Source organism: Acomys minous (genome assembly GCF_964271855.1).
Source record: "Acomys minous genome assembly, chromosome: 12".
Taxonomy (NCBI): domain Eukaryota; kingdom Metazoa; phylum Chordata; class Mammalia; order Rodentia; family Muridae; genus Acomys; species Acomys minous.
In genome coordinates, this window is record NC_140493.1 from 47,051,869 (window position 1) to 47,068,500 (window position 16,632).

General features: G+C 34.4%; 1 protein-coding gene across 14 annotated transcripts in view; it reads left to right on the plus strand.

Annotated features, from left to right (window-relative positions):
* Nucleotides 1-16,632, plus strand: part of PHF20L1 (PHD finger protein 20 like 1) — a 72,122-nt gene that overhangs the window by 24,991 nt on the left and 30,499 nt on the right. For 13 of the 14 annotated variants that reach the window (XM_084749154.1, XM_084749163.1, XM_084749160.1 and 10 more), the window contains 4 exons: nucleotides 4,554-4,636; nucleotides 8,077-8,326; nucleotides 10,532-10,717; nucleotides 10,929-11,138. In XM_084749154.1, the coding sequence (XP_084605280.1) occupies nucleotides 4,554-4,636; nucleotides 8,077-8,326; nucleotides 10,532-10,717; nucleotides 10,929-11,138 (729 nt within the window). Of the gene's footprint in view, nucleotides 1-4,553; nucleotides 6,660-8,076; nucleotides 8,327-10,531; nucleotides 10,718-10,928; nucleotides 11,139-16,632 lie in introns of those variants that run through there. The other variant, XM_084749155.1, reaches the window with a different exon arrangement.

Below are 16,632 nucleotides of genomic sequence, written 5' to 3' on the forward strand. Positions count from 1 at the left end.
CCCATAAGCTCAAATGTTACAGAAGTCTACGGTCTTAAAATCACTTCCATGATAGGAATAGTTTCTGTCAGAAAAGGGTTGTCTGCATTTGTCAACTTTGCTGGCTTTATTTCTATGGCTTTAAATATTTTCACATATAAACAGTCTTACAAATGACAAGGCCTACTTACAAATGGAACCATTTGTGGTTTAAAAAAAAAAAGAATATTTGACTAAATTAAGTTCCTGACTCATTTGTTATTTTCTGCTTTTTCTCTTGAGGTTGGTCTACCAGAGTGCCTTTTTGTAAAGTAGCATGTAGCAGTCTAGGGATGGTAAAAAGACAATTCATTCTAGGCTGTGTTCAGTGCTCATGCAAGATGGAATTGAAGTATTTTATCCAAGGACAATCAGGGTACACCTGAAAGTTCTAGGTTCTCAGCCTAATTGGTTTTCAGTATTTAAATGAAATCATGATTCTAATTCATTTTAAAGTATACTTTAAAGGGAAGCTTAAATATTTTAATGATTTGGACATCTGATTTTTAAAAACAAAATATTTTCAAGGGCCTTTCATCTAATAAAACCAATTAAACCTTTGTTGACATCTATTTAAGTCCTTTGAAGACGATTACCTTTGTTAGATTCTGGAATAAACATTAAGTATGTGTTGTGTCTGTTTTCTAAGAGGAGACCTACTGAAGATGACTGGAGCAGAGGGCACTTGTGAGCTGCTCTATGAACAGGGCTCATTGAGTGTTAGTATTTCCTTCTGCACTGAGGGAATCAGGCTTGTTCCATTTGTTTCCAGTACCTTCATGCATTACTCTGACATGGGGTGTATTTGCTGTCAGGACAGGAAATATATGACTCCACCCATTAAACTTTTTCTTTAGAAATTGTTAGCCTTGGAGAAATCCAGAATCTTCTCTAAATTGATTGTTCTGCTGTCAACTTGAGACTTCTGTTGAGGCTTAAAATACAGAACTCAGTGCTACTTGCAGGGCAGAGTGGAAAGCTGCTTCTCACTCGTGATAAAAAGATTGAAACTACACTGTTGGAGGATTCAAGACCAAGGAAGACGGAAATGCCACTGACAGGACACAGCTAATTGCCAGCTTCCCAGCATCATGAGTTTTTCTCCTTCAGCTGCATAACCTACTTTTAGTTTCAACCAACATGCTTTCATATATGCCTGCTTCTAAATTACTTATGAGATGCAAGCTCAACATTTAAAAAACTAACAAAATTAAAGTCAGCTGAGTGTACATGTGTATAATCTCTGTATGATCTTGGAGAGACAGTAGTAAAGATAAAGAAACCCATGTATTTGCCTCAGATTGTAATCCCAGTTGCTTAGTAACACTTGAGGTCTTCAATGAAGGGACTTTCTCTTCAGTTTTCCTTAGGAATGTCAACTGTGATGGTTAGCAACAGAGTAACACGTAAGAACCTACCTATATGAAGCTACTATATTTTTATTTACTCAGAAGATTTACATGTATCACTGCTTTTATTTTTTATTTTATGTCACAAGGATGTCATGCAGAAACAATAGATGTAAGACTGTCTTCAGTAGGTTAACCCGGATTTATTTGTATACAGTGAATCTCATTTGTCATCCGTGGAAAGAAATGAGAACTGGTGTAGAATAGTAGATTCATGTTGGACTTATGTTCTTTTAAATTTATTAAGTTCTATATGTATATTTTTGTCCTTTACTAGAGAGGAATGGGTAAGAATTGTGGCAGTTTGTTCTTACTTACTTTTCTATTTTTTTTCCACTATTTTCAAAAATACTTCCATCTGATGATTAGTGAACCAGCTACTGGATAAGTTTGACTCTGTAATGGTAGGCTATTTTGCCTCCTTCTCTTCATATGCATCCTATGGTGATTCTGATCTGAAAACTATATAGAGAATGATAAACTGATGAGGTTTTCAAAGTTTGTAACTAGTAAGAAATGAAATTATAGTTGGGTTCTGTATGTGTGTGTATTCTCTTTGGTCATTGTTTTTGAATATATAATGTGCTTTATTGATAGTCCTATCATATGGTGTATGTATATTCATTTCAGGTAAACAGTTTTCCACCAAAAGTTAAATTTTCTAACTTTAGAAACAAGTTGCAATCAAATTGAGTTTTAGTAGATTTGAAAATAGTGACTGTCCACAGGGTAAAGAAAGAAAGAATAGTACTTAGTACACACTGTGTTCTAATTGCTGTAGGTGTTGCTGGAAGTTAGAAATGCTTGTGCAATGTCAGGAATGTTTGAAATTTTTGAAAAAAGTCATGAGATTTAAATTTACTAGGGACACATAAAGTTGACCAAGATTTAACCACTTTGTTCTTTGAGCACTCCCCTTTGTATTCTAGGGAGCTCTGGTCTCCTCCTTCTCAGTGAAGTAGATCAGTACAAAGTGACTTTGTTTGGTGGTAGGATTCATGATGATTTGATGTTCTCCTTTTACCTACTGTTACTGTCTTGATGCTGTATTATACATTCTTTAAGGCACACTTCTGGAGCAGAGTCTGTTTGTAATGTTCTGATAATAAGTATTTACAGTAATTAAAATTAGCTTCATTTGTGTCTGTTTCATTCAACTTCTCATTTACTCTGGATATTAAATTTCTTCTTAGAATATTGGCAAGGATTTGGACTGTCCCTCCAGGCAGAAGTAGAATCTCCTCTTCAAATGCCTATTCTATCAATGTCTGCTTTTGTTTATGCCTAGTAATTCTTTTTAAAGTTGATATGCATGTCAAGCATACAAAGTTTATTGTGCATATTTAGAGCTTTTGAATTCTCTAGCTATCAAGTGTAGTTTCAAATCTAATTTTACGTAGGTTGTCTTAAGTGCCTGTTTATTGTCTATGGCCATAATTAAAAGGCTTTCCTTTCCCAACAACTACTAGAAATGGCTTTTAATCGTTTTGGTCTATACTATTGTAATAGGTTATGGATAGATTGCTTTGTTTCTTTTACAACTTGTAATGTATGCTGATATTTGAACTTATAATTCATCTCTTGATGAATATAAAAATTCTTATCACCTCTAGGAAAGGAAACAGAGTAAGGTATAGTTATTTAATATATTTGAATGGCAAATATGTGTCATGTTTGAATAGGCTTAAGAAATAAAACTTATGCTCATTTCCTGATATAAAAGACCTTGATTCTATATCATTAATAAAAAGTTAACTAGCTCATTGATTCTCAAGAATGTTAGCTGAAAAAGAAAAAAAAACAGTGAATGTCTTAAATGTTAAAGAAACAATCTATACTGCATCTTTTGTGTTTATATAAAATATGTTTACAGTGTAGTTAAGATTGAATTTTTGGGTTAAAAACTTCATAAAATAGTTTATATGCCTTTATTTCTCATTTAAATCTATACTTTATAGGAAGTGGGACAGGAAGAAACTATACAGTCTGTTGTCTCAAACTAGGTGGAGTAGTAGTCATTGATGTATCAAAATTGTAGTTTTTGTTGAGCTTCTTGGTTTCATATTTAGTTGGAGACATTCAGCTTTCCACTAAAGCCAGTGCACCTTCTGCCTAATGTAATATTTCTATCTTACTACTTTTAGGAGGCCATGTGAATATGTGTGCTTCTATCTAGGTTACTTAACAGTTTTGGGGTAGTTATTTGAGGAAGTCAGGCCAGATTGCCTTATGAGTAGCTCTCGGTCTTGTAGTATTTTAGGGAACCTTTTCTCTCCTAAATACTAATAGTAACAGTTTCAGTAATAAAGGTGATAAAAATTGCTATAGCAAGTTTACTATTGTTACAACTCGTTATACATGTTTCATTTTATGAACAAAGTAGTCATAAAACGAAATAGTAGTCCTTTTAAAAGCCTGATAAACCTGGTCTCATAAAAGGTACTGAAAGAATGAGCAAAGAATTGTATCTAAGGAAATTATTAATGAAGGCACAATTTTGATATTTTTTAAACATAATTATCATAAATAAAGAATTCTATCTTCTAAAAATCCAGTGTTAGGGATATATGTTACAAACAAACAAACAAACAAACAGAGCTTTCCGCTTTGTCATCATGTGTATAATGAAGCTATCAGCTAGATGTTCTAGGGACACATACATTCTTCCCCTTTTATATCAAATGGGTCAGTGAAATGATTTTGAAACTTTTGGAAGAGACATAAGTGAGCAAAGATACAAATGCACAAAGCTCAGGTTAAAGAATATAAGTGAAATTAAAATTTAGAAATACTTTTTAAAAACTAATATGACAGAATGATATTTTACTCTGCTTTGTGAGTACTAGCAATATACACCATCTTAATTGGGATTTTCAAGCCAGAATTTATACTTTTTCAGAATAAGTATATGTATTTAAGTGTCTCAAAAGTAACATTAAGAAGAAAAAATTTCACCCAGCTATATGAACAACTCTTAAATTTAAGGATATTTGCATCTATTAAAAGTTAGCATTTGAAAATACTTCCCATATATTGAAATCTCAAATGCTAAACTTTTAGAAGTTTATGGTGGTGAAATGAGTATTTTTTTTTCTAACAAGCCATTTCTGTACAATTTCTCTGAAGGTTTGTTGGCATCCAAAGCTGTTGGGGCGGATGGTGCTGAAAACAAAGACGACCACAATACGACAGCTCCAGTGCTGGAGCAGGTATGAATGGTAGCGTTTGATTGTTTCAGATTCCCATGGGAACGCTCACGGAGCTGCAGTCCACACATGACTGCAGTTGCCCCCCTGATCAGATATGGGAATAGAGCACTGACTCATTGATGCTAGATTTTTAACTCTGCCTTCTCCCAAGTATGCAGATAAACTATGGACTTCATGTGCTTACATTTTCCGTAGACTGACATTAAAGCCATTGTCTCCAAAATTAGAAGGCCTGGAGATAGGCATCCCAGGGTATAAGCTTCCAGCTGGACACCTTTCACCTTTAGCTTTCAAAAAGACCCTTACACAAATACTTTTCATTTGTGAGTTTAAACAGGGTTTTTTGACATCCAATTAAGCTTCTTTTATAAGAAGTTTCTTTTCTATTGTAACGGTGTTGTTAGACTGTTTTATGAATTGATCAATGAGCCATACATTTTTGCTAGGATGTATATTTTAATAACTACAATAAACAGAGAATTTAAAAAACTTTTAAGGGTCTGTCTTAAACCACCTAATAGAGAAATTTAAAACTGAAGGTTGCAGTTGCTAGAATTAGCCTTGGCTACCTTTAAGTTCCCACAGTACCTGTACATAATGAGCTGTGCATGTTTTTCCATCTTCTAAGGGCTTAATTGTTTAGGCACTGTACGGATACAGTAATAGCCATAACTGGATTTCTTTGGTTCTCCTGTTTTTAAAATCTGAGCCTTAATGTAGTTTCAATATATCCTTTTTGTATAATCTTAATTTTCTTTATTAGTAGCCTAATAAAGAAGACTTTAAAATGAGTATCTTTTGGTCTTCTCTATATGTGTTTTAAGGGATATCCCAAATTTCATTGATATTGTATTGAGTTTTTCAGTGTTTATTCAGGCCTAATTTGAAAGCAGTACATTATTTTGGTGCCTCCATTAATGTTGTATTAAATCAGTTGTCTTTTAAATTGAGATCAATATGTCAGTGACTCATACCTTCTGGGTTTCTGTGAGCATCATACGGTTAAATCTTTGCCATTATTGTCAGTATATCAACCAAATTTTAAGTAACTTTTTTACTGTGTATGACTATATTCAATGTCCCAGATATAACAAATATTTTGTACTCCTACAACTGTTACAATATACTCAGAATGCGATATATCAGGGACTTGGGTAATAAAATATTTCTGGAAAATTCATTACAATGTCAATCTTTCATTACACATAATCTGTGAGGTAAATGTGATTGTGAAAAGTACTTATTATATGTGGAAGTTAGTTTAGAATTCAGTAGCCACTTCAGAGATACAGTTTTAAGAAGAAAGGAAAATAGAGTGACTCGGCTATTTATTTGTACTTGCATAATTTAAAACTTCTGAAAGTCCTTGCCAGTTTTGTAACAGAGACCAATAATCATTAATTGAACCTTTGTAAACTGTTCGAGAGTTTAAGGAACATCATGTGGCCCTCTTTTATTTTGTCATTCAGGTTGATTTCAATGTGCAAATGTTTTGTAACCAAACTCTTAATCTTAATGCTATATGTTAGCCTTGCTTCTAAGCTAAAAAGCTGAGTTATAAAACTCTAAACTTTCTCAGTTGGTATCAGCAAGAGATCTAAATAAGTTTTTTTTTATTGTTGCTAACTTCTGTTGTCTAAGGAGTTATAATGCCAGTTATGACAGACTGATAACAGGCCTATAGCCACAATTTGCTGTGCTAATGAGTTTATATTTCTGAACTATTCAAACTGTGGTTTTGAGCCCCATTATCAGATTATTAGTTATAGATTACTTAATTGTATTAGGGAAATGTCATGTTATATTTACTTTTGGATAAAACTTGCATTTGATGCATAATAATAATTCAGTAAGGTTTAAATATGTTACTTTGTCCTTGTTTAGAAGTTAAGTACCTTATCAAGTTATTAATTTAAGTTTTAAAATCTTGTTTTATAACTTTGTAACTCAAGAGTAATGGATGCTGTAGTGATGTCTCTCACATATGTGAAGATGAACAATAAAATTGTTTATTTACAAGTAATGGCTCTAATTACTTTTCTGGCAACACCTTTTATGTAAGCTTAGGAATACTTTCTATCCTGGAGTTCTTTTTCAAATAATAGTTCCACTTGCACATGTGTATAGTGAAGAAATTCAAGAGTAATAAATGAAAGTTAAATGAATGGGACACTTGACACAGGGCCTTTTATGTAAGATGCCTAGCATGCCATCTTTAGAACATTTAGTGATGCCATATTTATTATCAAATATGTAATTTCCCCACCAGAATCTAAGTACATTTTATTAGTGAGAGCAGAATTATTTCTTTATTTGACTCCCAGTCAATGATCTTTCATATTCTAAAAAACTGAAGATTACAGATACGATGAACACCTCCCTTCCCCAAATATTTGGAAGTTAAATAATTTCTTGGGATCAGACTTGTTATTAATAGGGCTAGCACCTTTACTCTTTATAGTGGCTCACCAAAATATCAATTTTTAAAAGTCTCTGTCTCACTCATGTTTTTTTGTCAGATATCATGAAGAAAACTAGCGTAGGCATCCCAGTATAACAGATTATGGATCCAATGTGGCTGCTTTCTGTTGTCTTTAACAGTAGATCCATTCACACATATTTCTACATGTGCAGGGAATTTTACTGCCATGTGAATAAATTGTTCTTTATGAAAGAACTGACAAAGTTCTAATTTGTTAAAAAGTGTCAGTTGGCAGGAGTAAGGTAAAAATTCATCTAAGACTGCGACGTATTTTGTTTTTAAATCCAATGTTTTAACTTACACTTTATCTTTTTTCTGTTGTTGTAGTTGTTGCTTGTTCTGTATTGTTTTTTAGTCTTTTAACTCTCTACTGCTGTTGGCTCTGATTTCATGACGAATTTTGCTTATGAAACTCTAGCTTTCAGCACTAAAATGAGTTAAAGATAATGTTTTGTTAATTTGGTCATTGTTTTCCTGTTGAGATCTTTCTTTAAAGGGAAACTGTCTACTGAGATAGCCACACACTTTAATGACAGATTATAAAAACTATTCTAAAAGACAGAAGTTGAAATGTATTTTTTCAGTGCTCTAAAATATGAAATATTTTTTAATTTACCTAGCTGTTTTAATACCATTGACAATTATAGTTTCAGAAGAGAGCAGTTTCAAATTAGTACTGAAATGTTTGTTCAACAGGATGTATATTTAATACTGGAAGAATTTCATGGACATTAAAGAAAATAGACTCATAGTTGACAGTATCCCTTTAAAGACAGCCTATTCAACTTTTAGTTAATAATTCGTGAGGTTCTTTTTGGTTTTTCATTTGTAATAGAAATGTTATATGTTGCTTAACAATGTTTTTGGATACTAAAGTTGCTTAACAATCAAAAATAGAATACAAGAAGAAAAATGAAGAAACCAAAATAAAAATATCAATTTTTTATTATTTATTCAGGCGATTTCACCTAAACCTCAAAGTCAGAAAAAAAATGAAGCTGTCATTAGCAGTTCTGCCAACACTCAGAAACCTGCACTGTTATCCTCAACTTTGTCTTCAGGGAAGGCTCGCAGCAAGAAATGCAAACATGAATCTGGAGAGTCTTCTGGGTGTATAAAAACCCCTAAGTCACCACTTGCCCCAGAATTAATACAAGCCAAGGATTTGACGCTTGTATCTCAGCTTTCTTCAGTGATAAATAAAACTAGTGAGCACAGACTTTACAAATAGTTACTTATCCTGTAAGATAGATTCAAAACAGTTTTGTTGTAGTTATATTGCTGTTTTTTTTTATGAAGTTTCTTTTAAAAACTCAAAAGTTAAGTGGATATGACAGAGAAAGCTTAAAATTATTTCAAGAGTAGACCATGGACATTTCTTACTGCTTTTCTGCTCCAAGTCTGTACTGCTCATTAAGTCCTGCTATTGAGTGACACAAATCCCATTGTAGTTTCACTCTCCTCAGCTAATAATACAAGGCCTGATTCATTACAAAAAAACAAACAAACAAAATACACACAAAAACAAAAAGAATTATAGAAAGACCCTTGGTTGATGTTTTTTATGTGACTCCTCAGTCCTCCTGTGGTCAGATAGGAGGTATCTCCTTTTATTTGTAGCCCTCTTAGTGCCCTTTATTTATTTATTCTTGTTATGCTAACAAGGCAACCCTGAATCCAGTCTCATCCTTAATGAAAGGAGATCGCCTTCTTATTATAAGATTTGACTGCTGCAGTGCTAATCTTTCAAGTGTTAGTCTTTTGCAAATCTTTTTTTTTTCCCAACATGGATTTGGCTAAACAAAAGATAAGGTTTATGTTCTCCCCAAGATTAGTATTCAAACCAGTTACCTGGAGTGTCACTAGTCAGGTGACACTTGCCTTTTGCTCCTTTACTTAACAAATAAATAAGTGTTGTAATCAGAAAATAAGGATAATCCATTTCCTTATGAATCATTTTGTATTGTATCTTTCAGAATAATGATATTGTCATTTGGGATACTATCAAACATACTAACCTTTTTTTCACTCAGGTCTCATATTTATCACTAAACCACACACCTCAAATTTTAATCAATCTTTAATTTTTTTAATAATTAAGCAAAACCAGAGGGAATAGAAAATTCCTTTTCTCAGCTGAACATGGTGACACACACCTTTAATCCCAGTGCTGAGGAGGCAGAGGCAAGCAGATTACTGTGAATTTGAGGCCAACCTGCCATCCTGCTTCAGGAGCGAGTCTAGGACACCCAAGGCTACACAGAGAACCCCTGTCTTGAAGTACCTGTCCCTCCCGCTTCCCCCCAAAAAATAAGAAAAAAGAAGAAAGAAAATTATTTTCTCTGGAACTTCATTAAGAAAAAAGTCGTTAGTAGTCATTAGATTATCACATGACACCAGTAAACACTATATTTTGAAGTTTTATATATTGATAGAACTACAGATTTATAAAACTTAATTTGTCTTTTGTATTTTCCCCATTATCATCGTGTCTTTTTTTCCATTAGTTTTCATTGTCAATTATCCTTAAATACTGAAAACATCAGCTCCTTTAAACTACTTTTTCTAAATTAGCAGTAATGTATTATACTATACAATCCTACCTACTATATAATTTCCAGGTTATAGTCTAAAAAAGAACTCTCAAGCATTATAGAATTGTCCAAAAAATTGTGTTAACATTGCTAAAAAAACAAAACAAAACAAATAAATGGATACAATCAGTTGTTTGAACAAGTGAAAATATTCAAGGGCAAGAATAGTATCATACCAATTAATATCTAATTTGGCCTAATAAGCACATTGGTTTGTTTGTGTTCAATTTTTTGAATGAATCAGGCCCCGGATTTATATCTGTAAAAGTCCATGTGGGAAACTGAGGATGGGATGTTATTTACAGTAGCTTCTTCACTTGGGGAAGGAAAGCAAAACACCAACTGTATAGTGTGTATAAGAGCTGTCACCTGTGCCCCTGCCTTCCTTTCCCTTTAGAATGCCTAGGTTGGCTATGGAGAAAGAGTTTCTCTCCTGATCCCCTCCCTTCCCTTCTCCCTCTACCTGCCTCTCCCATTTTTGCTTATAAAGAGACTACTACCCTGGAGGCAAAATGGCAGTTCACACAAGAATCCACAGTTAGAGAGCTAACTCCAGTTTTACACTTGGGGAGAGCTACTGGAAATTGATACTCCATGTAGGTTTTAGATTTTAGAAGTTTTGATTAACTCCTTTTTTTAAGAGAACATTCCTCCCGCCCCCCCCCCCCTTTGATTGCCTCTGGAACATACCATTTTTTTATGGTTATCTAATAGCATCAGAGTGCAGAATATGGCTCATTTTCCCCGCTTATCTCCTTAAATATTATAAGATGACCTTGGTATGTATCTGCTTCGTGAACATTGAAGATCTTTTTCTAGGTCCTCCTCAGCCTGTGAATTCCCCTAGACCTTGCAAGCATAGTGAGCGGAGAAGACGATCTCAGCGGTTAGCCACCTTACCCATGCCTGATGATTCTCTAGAAAAGCTTTCTTCCTCTTCAGCCACTGATGGGAAAATATTCTCCATCAGTTCTCAGAATCAGCAAGAGTCTTCAGTACCAGAGGGTAATGTATACTGATTTACTATAGAACCACATGTAAAGGAAGATAAATAACTAACAACAATTATACTCTACATATACTCACATACTCTACAGATACCTATATGGTGCCTTCTTTTTGCCAGACACTGTGTAAATACCAGTGATCTACACTGATAGGAACTGAGCTAGTTTCTCTATTCTAATATTATCATTTTCTTTTTAATTTTATATAGTGCCTGCTATTGCACATGTGCCACTCCAGAAGCTGGGGCCCTGTCTCCCTCTTGATTTAAGTTGTGGTTCAGAAGCCAGAGCACCTAGAGGCCCAGAGTCCTCCTCTTCTGGTGGTGACTATTCCAGGGAAGAAAAGGAGGAGGCACCTTTGTTTGCAAATCCCTCATCCAAAGTAGTGAGCTATGTGAAAGGAGCTGCTGCAGCCGCTGGTAAGGAAGCTCTTGGTTAAGTCTAGCAAAAACATTTTGATGTTTATCTCCACTTGAGTTCATATAAAATCCTTTTAAATACTTTTAGGCAGTTTTTGTTTTCATATTGAGTTTCTCTGTTTTAAGATTCTTTACGTGACTGTTTTTAGCATTCTCTGGAAATATTTCTTGTCATTTTGCTCTTCATTCTCTTTTTCTCCCTTTTTCTTTTGCTTTTTTGGGGGAACAGAAGTCTCTTAAAAATTTTTTTATTATTTTTAATTTCTTCACTTTACATCTTGATTGTAGCCGCACTCCCCCCCCATCTCCTCCTGGTTTTGCTTTTTTAATGTATGTGTAATATGTGGTATTACTACACCTCAGTTGGGTCAACCTAGCAAGTTTTAGGCCACTAGGGCTACATAGCAAGACCCTGTCTTAAAACAACAGTAATAAGTTATATGAAATGCTTATTTTTGTTACTAGAAATTATTAAAGTTAAATACAATTAGAGAAAATCTTATTCTTGAAGCAAGAAGATACTTTAGGAGATCAGTTCCTAGGTTTACAGACTTCAGTGAAAATTAATTAAATCTAAATAGAATTTAGATTGAATTTAATTGTTCATAACTGTATTATAAGTATAAGAATATCCTTTATGAATATAATTTATTATTGTTTTGGGGAACTTGAGCCTATAAAAGCAACCATATTTAGTTTACTTTTAGGTGCTATTATTGTTTATGATCTGAAAACATTTGTGGTGTTTTTTATTAAGTTGGATCTTTTTAATCTGGCAAGATTTATATTTCTTATGTATAGTTGTAACATTTTATTTAGAAGTTTTTTAATATTGCAATTTCACAAAAATATATGATTTTTTTTCAGAATTCAAGTAGTACTTTTCAAGTATCTTCCTAGTAAATTACTAATTTGGAATTGGCTGGTGAGAGATTTGCATCCAATTAAATCAGGAGACAAATGCATAATAGCCAACTGCCTTGGCAGTAATTGCGTTTAGCAACATCGTCCTCAAAGAATGTAGTATTGGCTTCTTGGATGAACCCAAAGTATAGCCTGCACTGTTCTGTCCATGCTACACACTGAAATGGTGACAGCAGTAGCTTAATTTAATGTGCTGTCTTTGACTTGTTCCATTTTACCTGTAAAGATTTAAATTTGTTTCTACATAATAGTCTTTTCTTATTTAAAAATAAAAATGTGCATATCTGAAAGTTTGTAGGATTTGAGAACTTGTTTTTGATTTCTCAGATGTGATCCACTATCTTTGATATCATCTAAACCTGATCTTAGAGTAACACAGTTTACTTTGCCCTTTTTGTATAAGCTTCCTGAATTATCATTAGCCTTTTAAGGAAGTTTTTCTGGTAAAGGTCTGATGCATTTTTTTTTACAGTCTGGAACTCCTTACTTCACTGAACATGAAAATGACTGATGTCATAATAACATGTACCTATTGGGAAAATGATTTATCAATGTGTGTTGAAGATATTTATGTGTTCCTTAAAATACATATTTACATTGATTGTAATAAGACTGAAATACAGATCAGTCTAAGTACATGTCATAATTAGTGCCATGTAGGGCTGGAGCGATGGCTTCTTTGATACCCAGCAACCACATGGCAGCTCACAACCATCATAGCTCCACTCCCAGGGGATCTCATGCCCTCTTCTATACACATATGGTACATAGATGTAAATGCAAGGGACACACACACACACACACACACAAAGAAGAATGTCATGTCAGCCATATTGTATTTTAAACATCAAAGCAGTGTTTGTACACTAAATTCATTTGTCCAGACGATTTTGCTTCTAACCAAGGGATTAAGTTGGTTTTGTTTTAGCTATTTGTTTTCCCTTTAAATTCCCTTTAAATTGGCACATTTGTAGCTATATTACCTTGGGGAGGTAGTTTTTTGTTTTGTTGATAATGTTGAATTATATAACGGTAAAAGAAAGGCACAACAATGTGAGCTTAACATTAAGAGCACAGTACTCAGCAGCTTTTGTTTTTGTTTTTAAGGAGAAAGGGTTCATTTGGCTTATAGTTCTAGGGGACACAGTCTACCACAGCCGGGAAGTCAAAATAACAGGAGCATAGGCAGATTCATCACATTCATAATAAGAAAACAGATATCATCGATGAATGCTAGTGCTCTTCTCTCCTCAATCTAGGACCCAGCTATGAAATTTAGGCAAGGTCTTCTTACCTCAGTTAGTGCAGTCTAGATAATTGCTTAAACAAGAAAATGTATGGTTTTAAGTTAGCTACTGAAAGCTGGTATATATGTGATCATGTAGAGTGTATTGTGTGTACATTATTTGTTTAAATTACTACATTTCTTTTGAGTTGGTATTTTGTTTAGTTTCTTTGAAACAGGGCCTCACTATGTCCATAACCCAGGTAGTTTGGTATATTACACCAGACTGGTTTAGAAGTCTTGGTTTTCTTTCCTTAGCTTCCAGTGTGCTAAGATTGTAGGCATGTGCCATCATATCTGTATTTGATAATATTTTTGTTACCTAACTGTTCTGTACTATTTTGAAGTTACTTTGGGCTTCTGCTTAATTCCTGGGTTGATGTATATCTAGGTTTTTCTTTATATACCCATGTAAATGAGTGTATGTTTACATGTATTTGGTGGGTTTCTGATTATAAAAATAAATTGTTTCAATATTAAAACTTCTTTAGGAAGCATTATTTATAAGGACTGTATGAGAAGCTTTTTAAACTTGAAATCCCTAGGCAGTTTAGACTGATGAGAGTATTAGTTAACTGAAAAGTAGTTTAGTAAACCTAGGATTCTTAACAGGTTAAACTACTTTTAATTGTGATTCCAGTAGAGATTATGGGCGTTCACTAATTGATCTACATTCGTTCACTGGGTTGTATGCCATCATGGCTGACTCTAAAGTTTGGAATATTGTTGCTGCCCACTTTAGAATACGTAAAAATAAAAGGGAAAGAAAAAAACAGTACCTTTCTAAAAATTAAAAACAACAACAACAACAACAAAAACCACCCCAACAACTTTGTTTTTTGTATTGTTGTCAGAATGCTTTTTATGACAGCCAGTGAATCAAAGGAAGAGGCACAGCTTAAGAAATCTTCTTATTCTCTGGGATGCAAAGTAGATCAAGTTTCTTTAAAAGGATCCTTTTCAAAAGACACCTTTCCTGACGTGGACCTGAGGGTGTCTGTCCTAAGTCCTGCCATTAAGGTAAAGGGCACAGAGTGCTGAGATACAGAATGTGCACTCAGCTGGGCATGGTAGTGCACACCTGTAAACTCAAGGAGGTAGAAGTAGGTGGATCTCTGAGTTTGAGGCCAACCTTGTCTCCAAAGCAAGTCCAGGACAGCCAAGGCTACACAGAGAACACTGTCTCAAAAAAAGCAAAAAAGGAAAAGCAACAGACTCTGCACTAAAGAAGGTCAGCATCTAGAAGGAAATCAGGCTAGGAGCTGAACTGGACAAATAAGTGAGAGTTACATATTTCAAGATGTAGAATCCATGAGCACTATGTAGTGGGGTAAAGAGAGATGGCTCAGAGTGTAGAGGTGCTTCCTATGCCTGAGAACCTGAGTTCCAGTGCCCTGATTCACATGGAGGAGGGCGAGATCTGAATCTGTTCAGTAAATTGTCCTCTGGCCTCCACAGTGCACCATGGCACACGCATACACCTGCACACACAAAACAGACAGATAGATAGATAGGTGAATAAATAAATAAACAGATAAATAAATACCTTAAATAAAAATTTGAAAGTTTGAAAAAGAGGCACAAGGTATCGTTGTATACAGGGAAAGAAAATGGAAAATGTGGTCCTCAGGAGGCCTTTGGCAGAGGAGGAGGTATGCTATTAGCTAAGACAGCAAAAACCATCTGCTTGCCCTCTGTTCTCATTTTCTTTCAGCAAAATTTAAATAAACTACTTCCTTCACATTCAAATTTTTATTTTAATGATGGGAATTTTATAGTAGGTAATGTCTGTGGCCACTTCCAGCTCTAAAGTGTTGATTATTTTTATTACTTGTTTGTTTTGTCATTCGTCATGTTGTCGAGAAAAAGCAAAGGAAACTTATTCTAAGTACTACCATTTTGTTTTCAGAGACCATTTAACCATAGAGAGAAACTAAGTTTAAAGTCTCAGGTCCTAGGATTGCTGGGGACCTCTCAGTAGGTGAACAGCTTCTATTGTAAGGAGACAGTTGTCTGAGTCAGCATCTCAGGGACAACTTCATTTGCTGGCAGCATCAACTAAGTTCATGTTCTCATGTCTGGGAGCCTATCCTGAGTGACAGAAACTACCTTGATCAGCTCCTTAGTCAAAATATGACTGGACAATGCTGCAGCATAGTGGCTCTCCATTCATTGCTTTATGGTTTCATCCTTTAAATATGCTGTGCAACATCACTTCAGCATTGTAGTTTAGCTCTCAAATCTGTTCTGTGGCCCTGATGGATCAGTTGTGGCTTGGTAACAATAAATTTCTGTCACCTGCATTGACCTGGTATTTGAGTTATTCTGGATTTAAGAGGACCCAGCAACAATGCATTTTATGAAGTCATAATTCATACAAAAGAAAAATTATATGGCGGTATTAGCTTTAACCTCTAATTTTTACAAAATTGGAATTAATTGCAATTAATATATTGTGTGAAAACAATTTGAAACATTTTTAGTTAGTCTTGTATTAGGAGGCTCATCATACTTTTATCTTCATATTAGTTGAGCAAATCACTATGGAAATATCAAGGAATATTTGTTTTATTGAAGAATGTTTTAGTTAGTTTGGATATAAGCATTGGTTTGATAAGCATATGAGCACTATATAATATCAGAATCTATATTTTATGCCATTCAATTTTTGGTAAATTTAGATTAATTTTAGATGAAATTCAGTGTGATTGCCTGAATTTTTTAAAATGCAATTTTAAATGAAATATAGAAAAAATAAACATGAAAATGCATTGATTGTCACAGTTAAGAAAGGAGGGCTCTGGTGAGTTCTCTGTAATGAGTCTGGGGATTATATTGTCTGGTTTACATAGCATGTCTTATCACTAAGAAAGCTAGAGATGACTCTTAGGCTACTCTAAATAGAGACAGCAGTTAGGTCTGCCTGGTCTTCCTATGGCCACCTTTCAGATGACAATCATTTTTATCCTGTATTTGATATTGACTCTACATTTACTGTTCAGTAGGCTTTATTTTCCAGAGCTGTTCAAAACAAAGCTGTAACTGTGTTTTCTGTAATATACTTCAACTTGTCCCTTCACACACACACACACACACACACACACACACACACACACACACACATGCACAGTTCATGGCTTTGCAGGAGTTAGGCTTTCCATAGTCTGTGGGATAGGAGGCTGGAGAACTTCATGCTCCCTACTCTGCAGTTGCGTGTGAGAGAGTGATCAGCATTCTACTTTTCCTACTGGAGTCTGGGTAGCCCTTTGCTTTTGTTCTTGTATT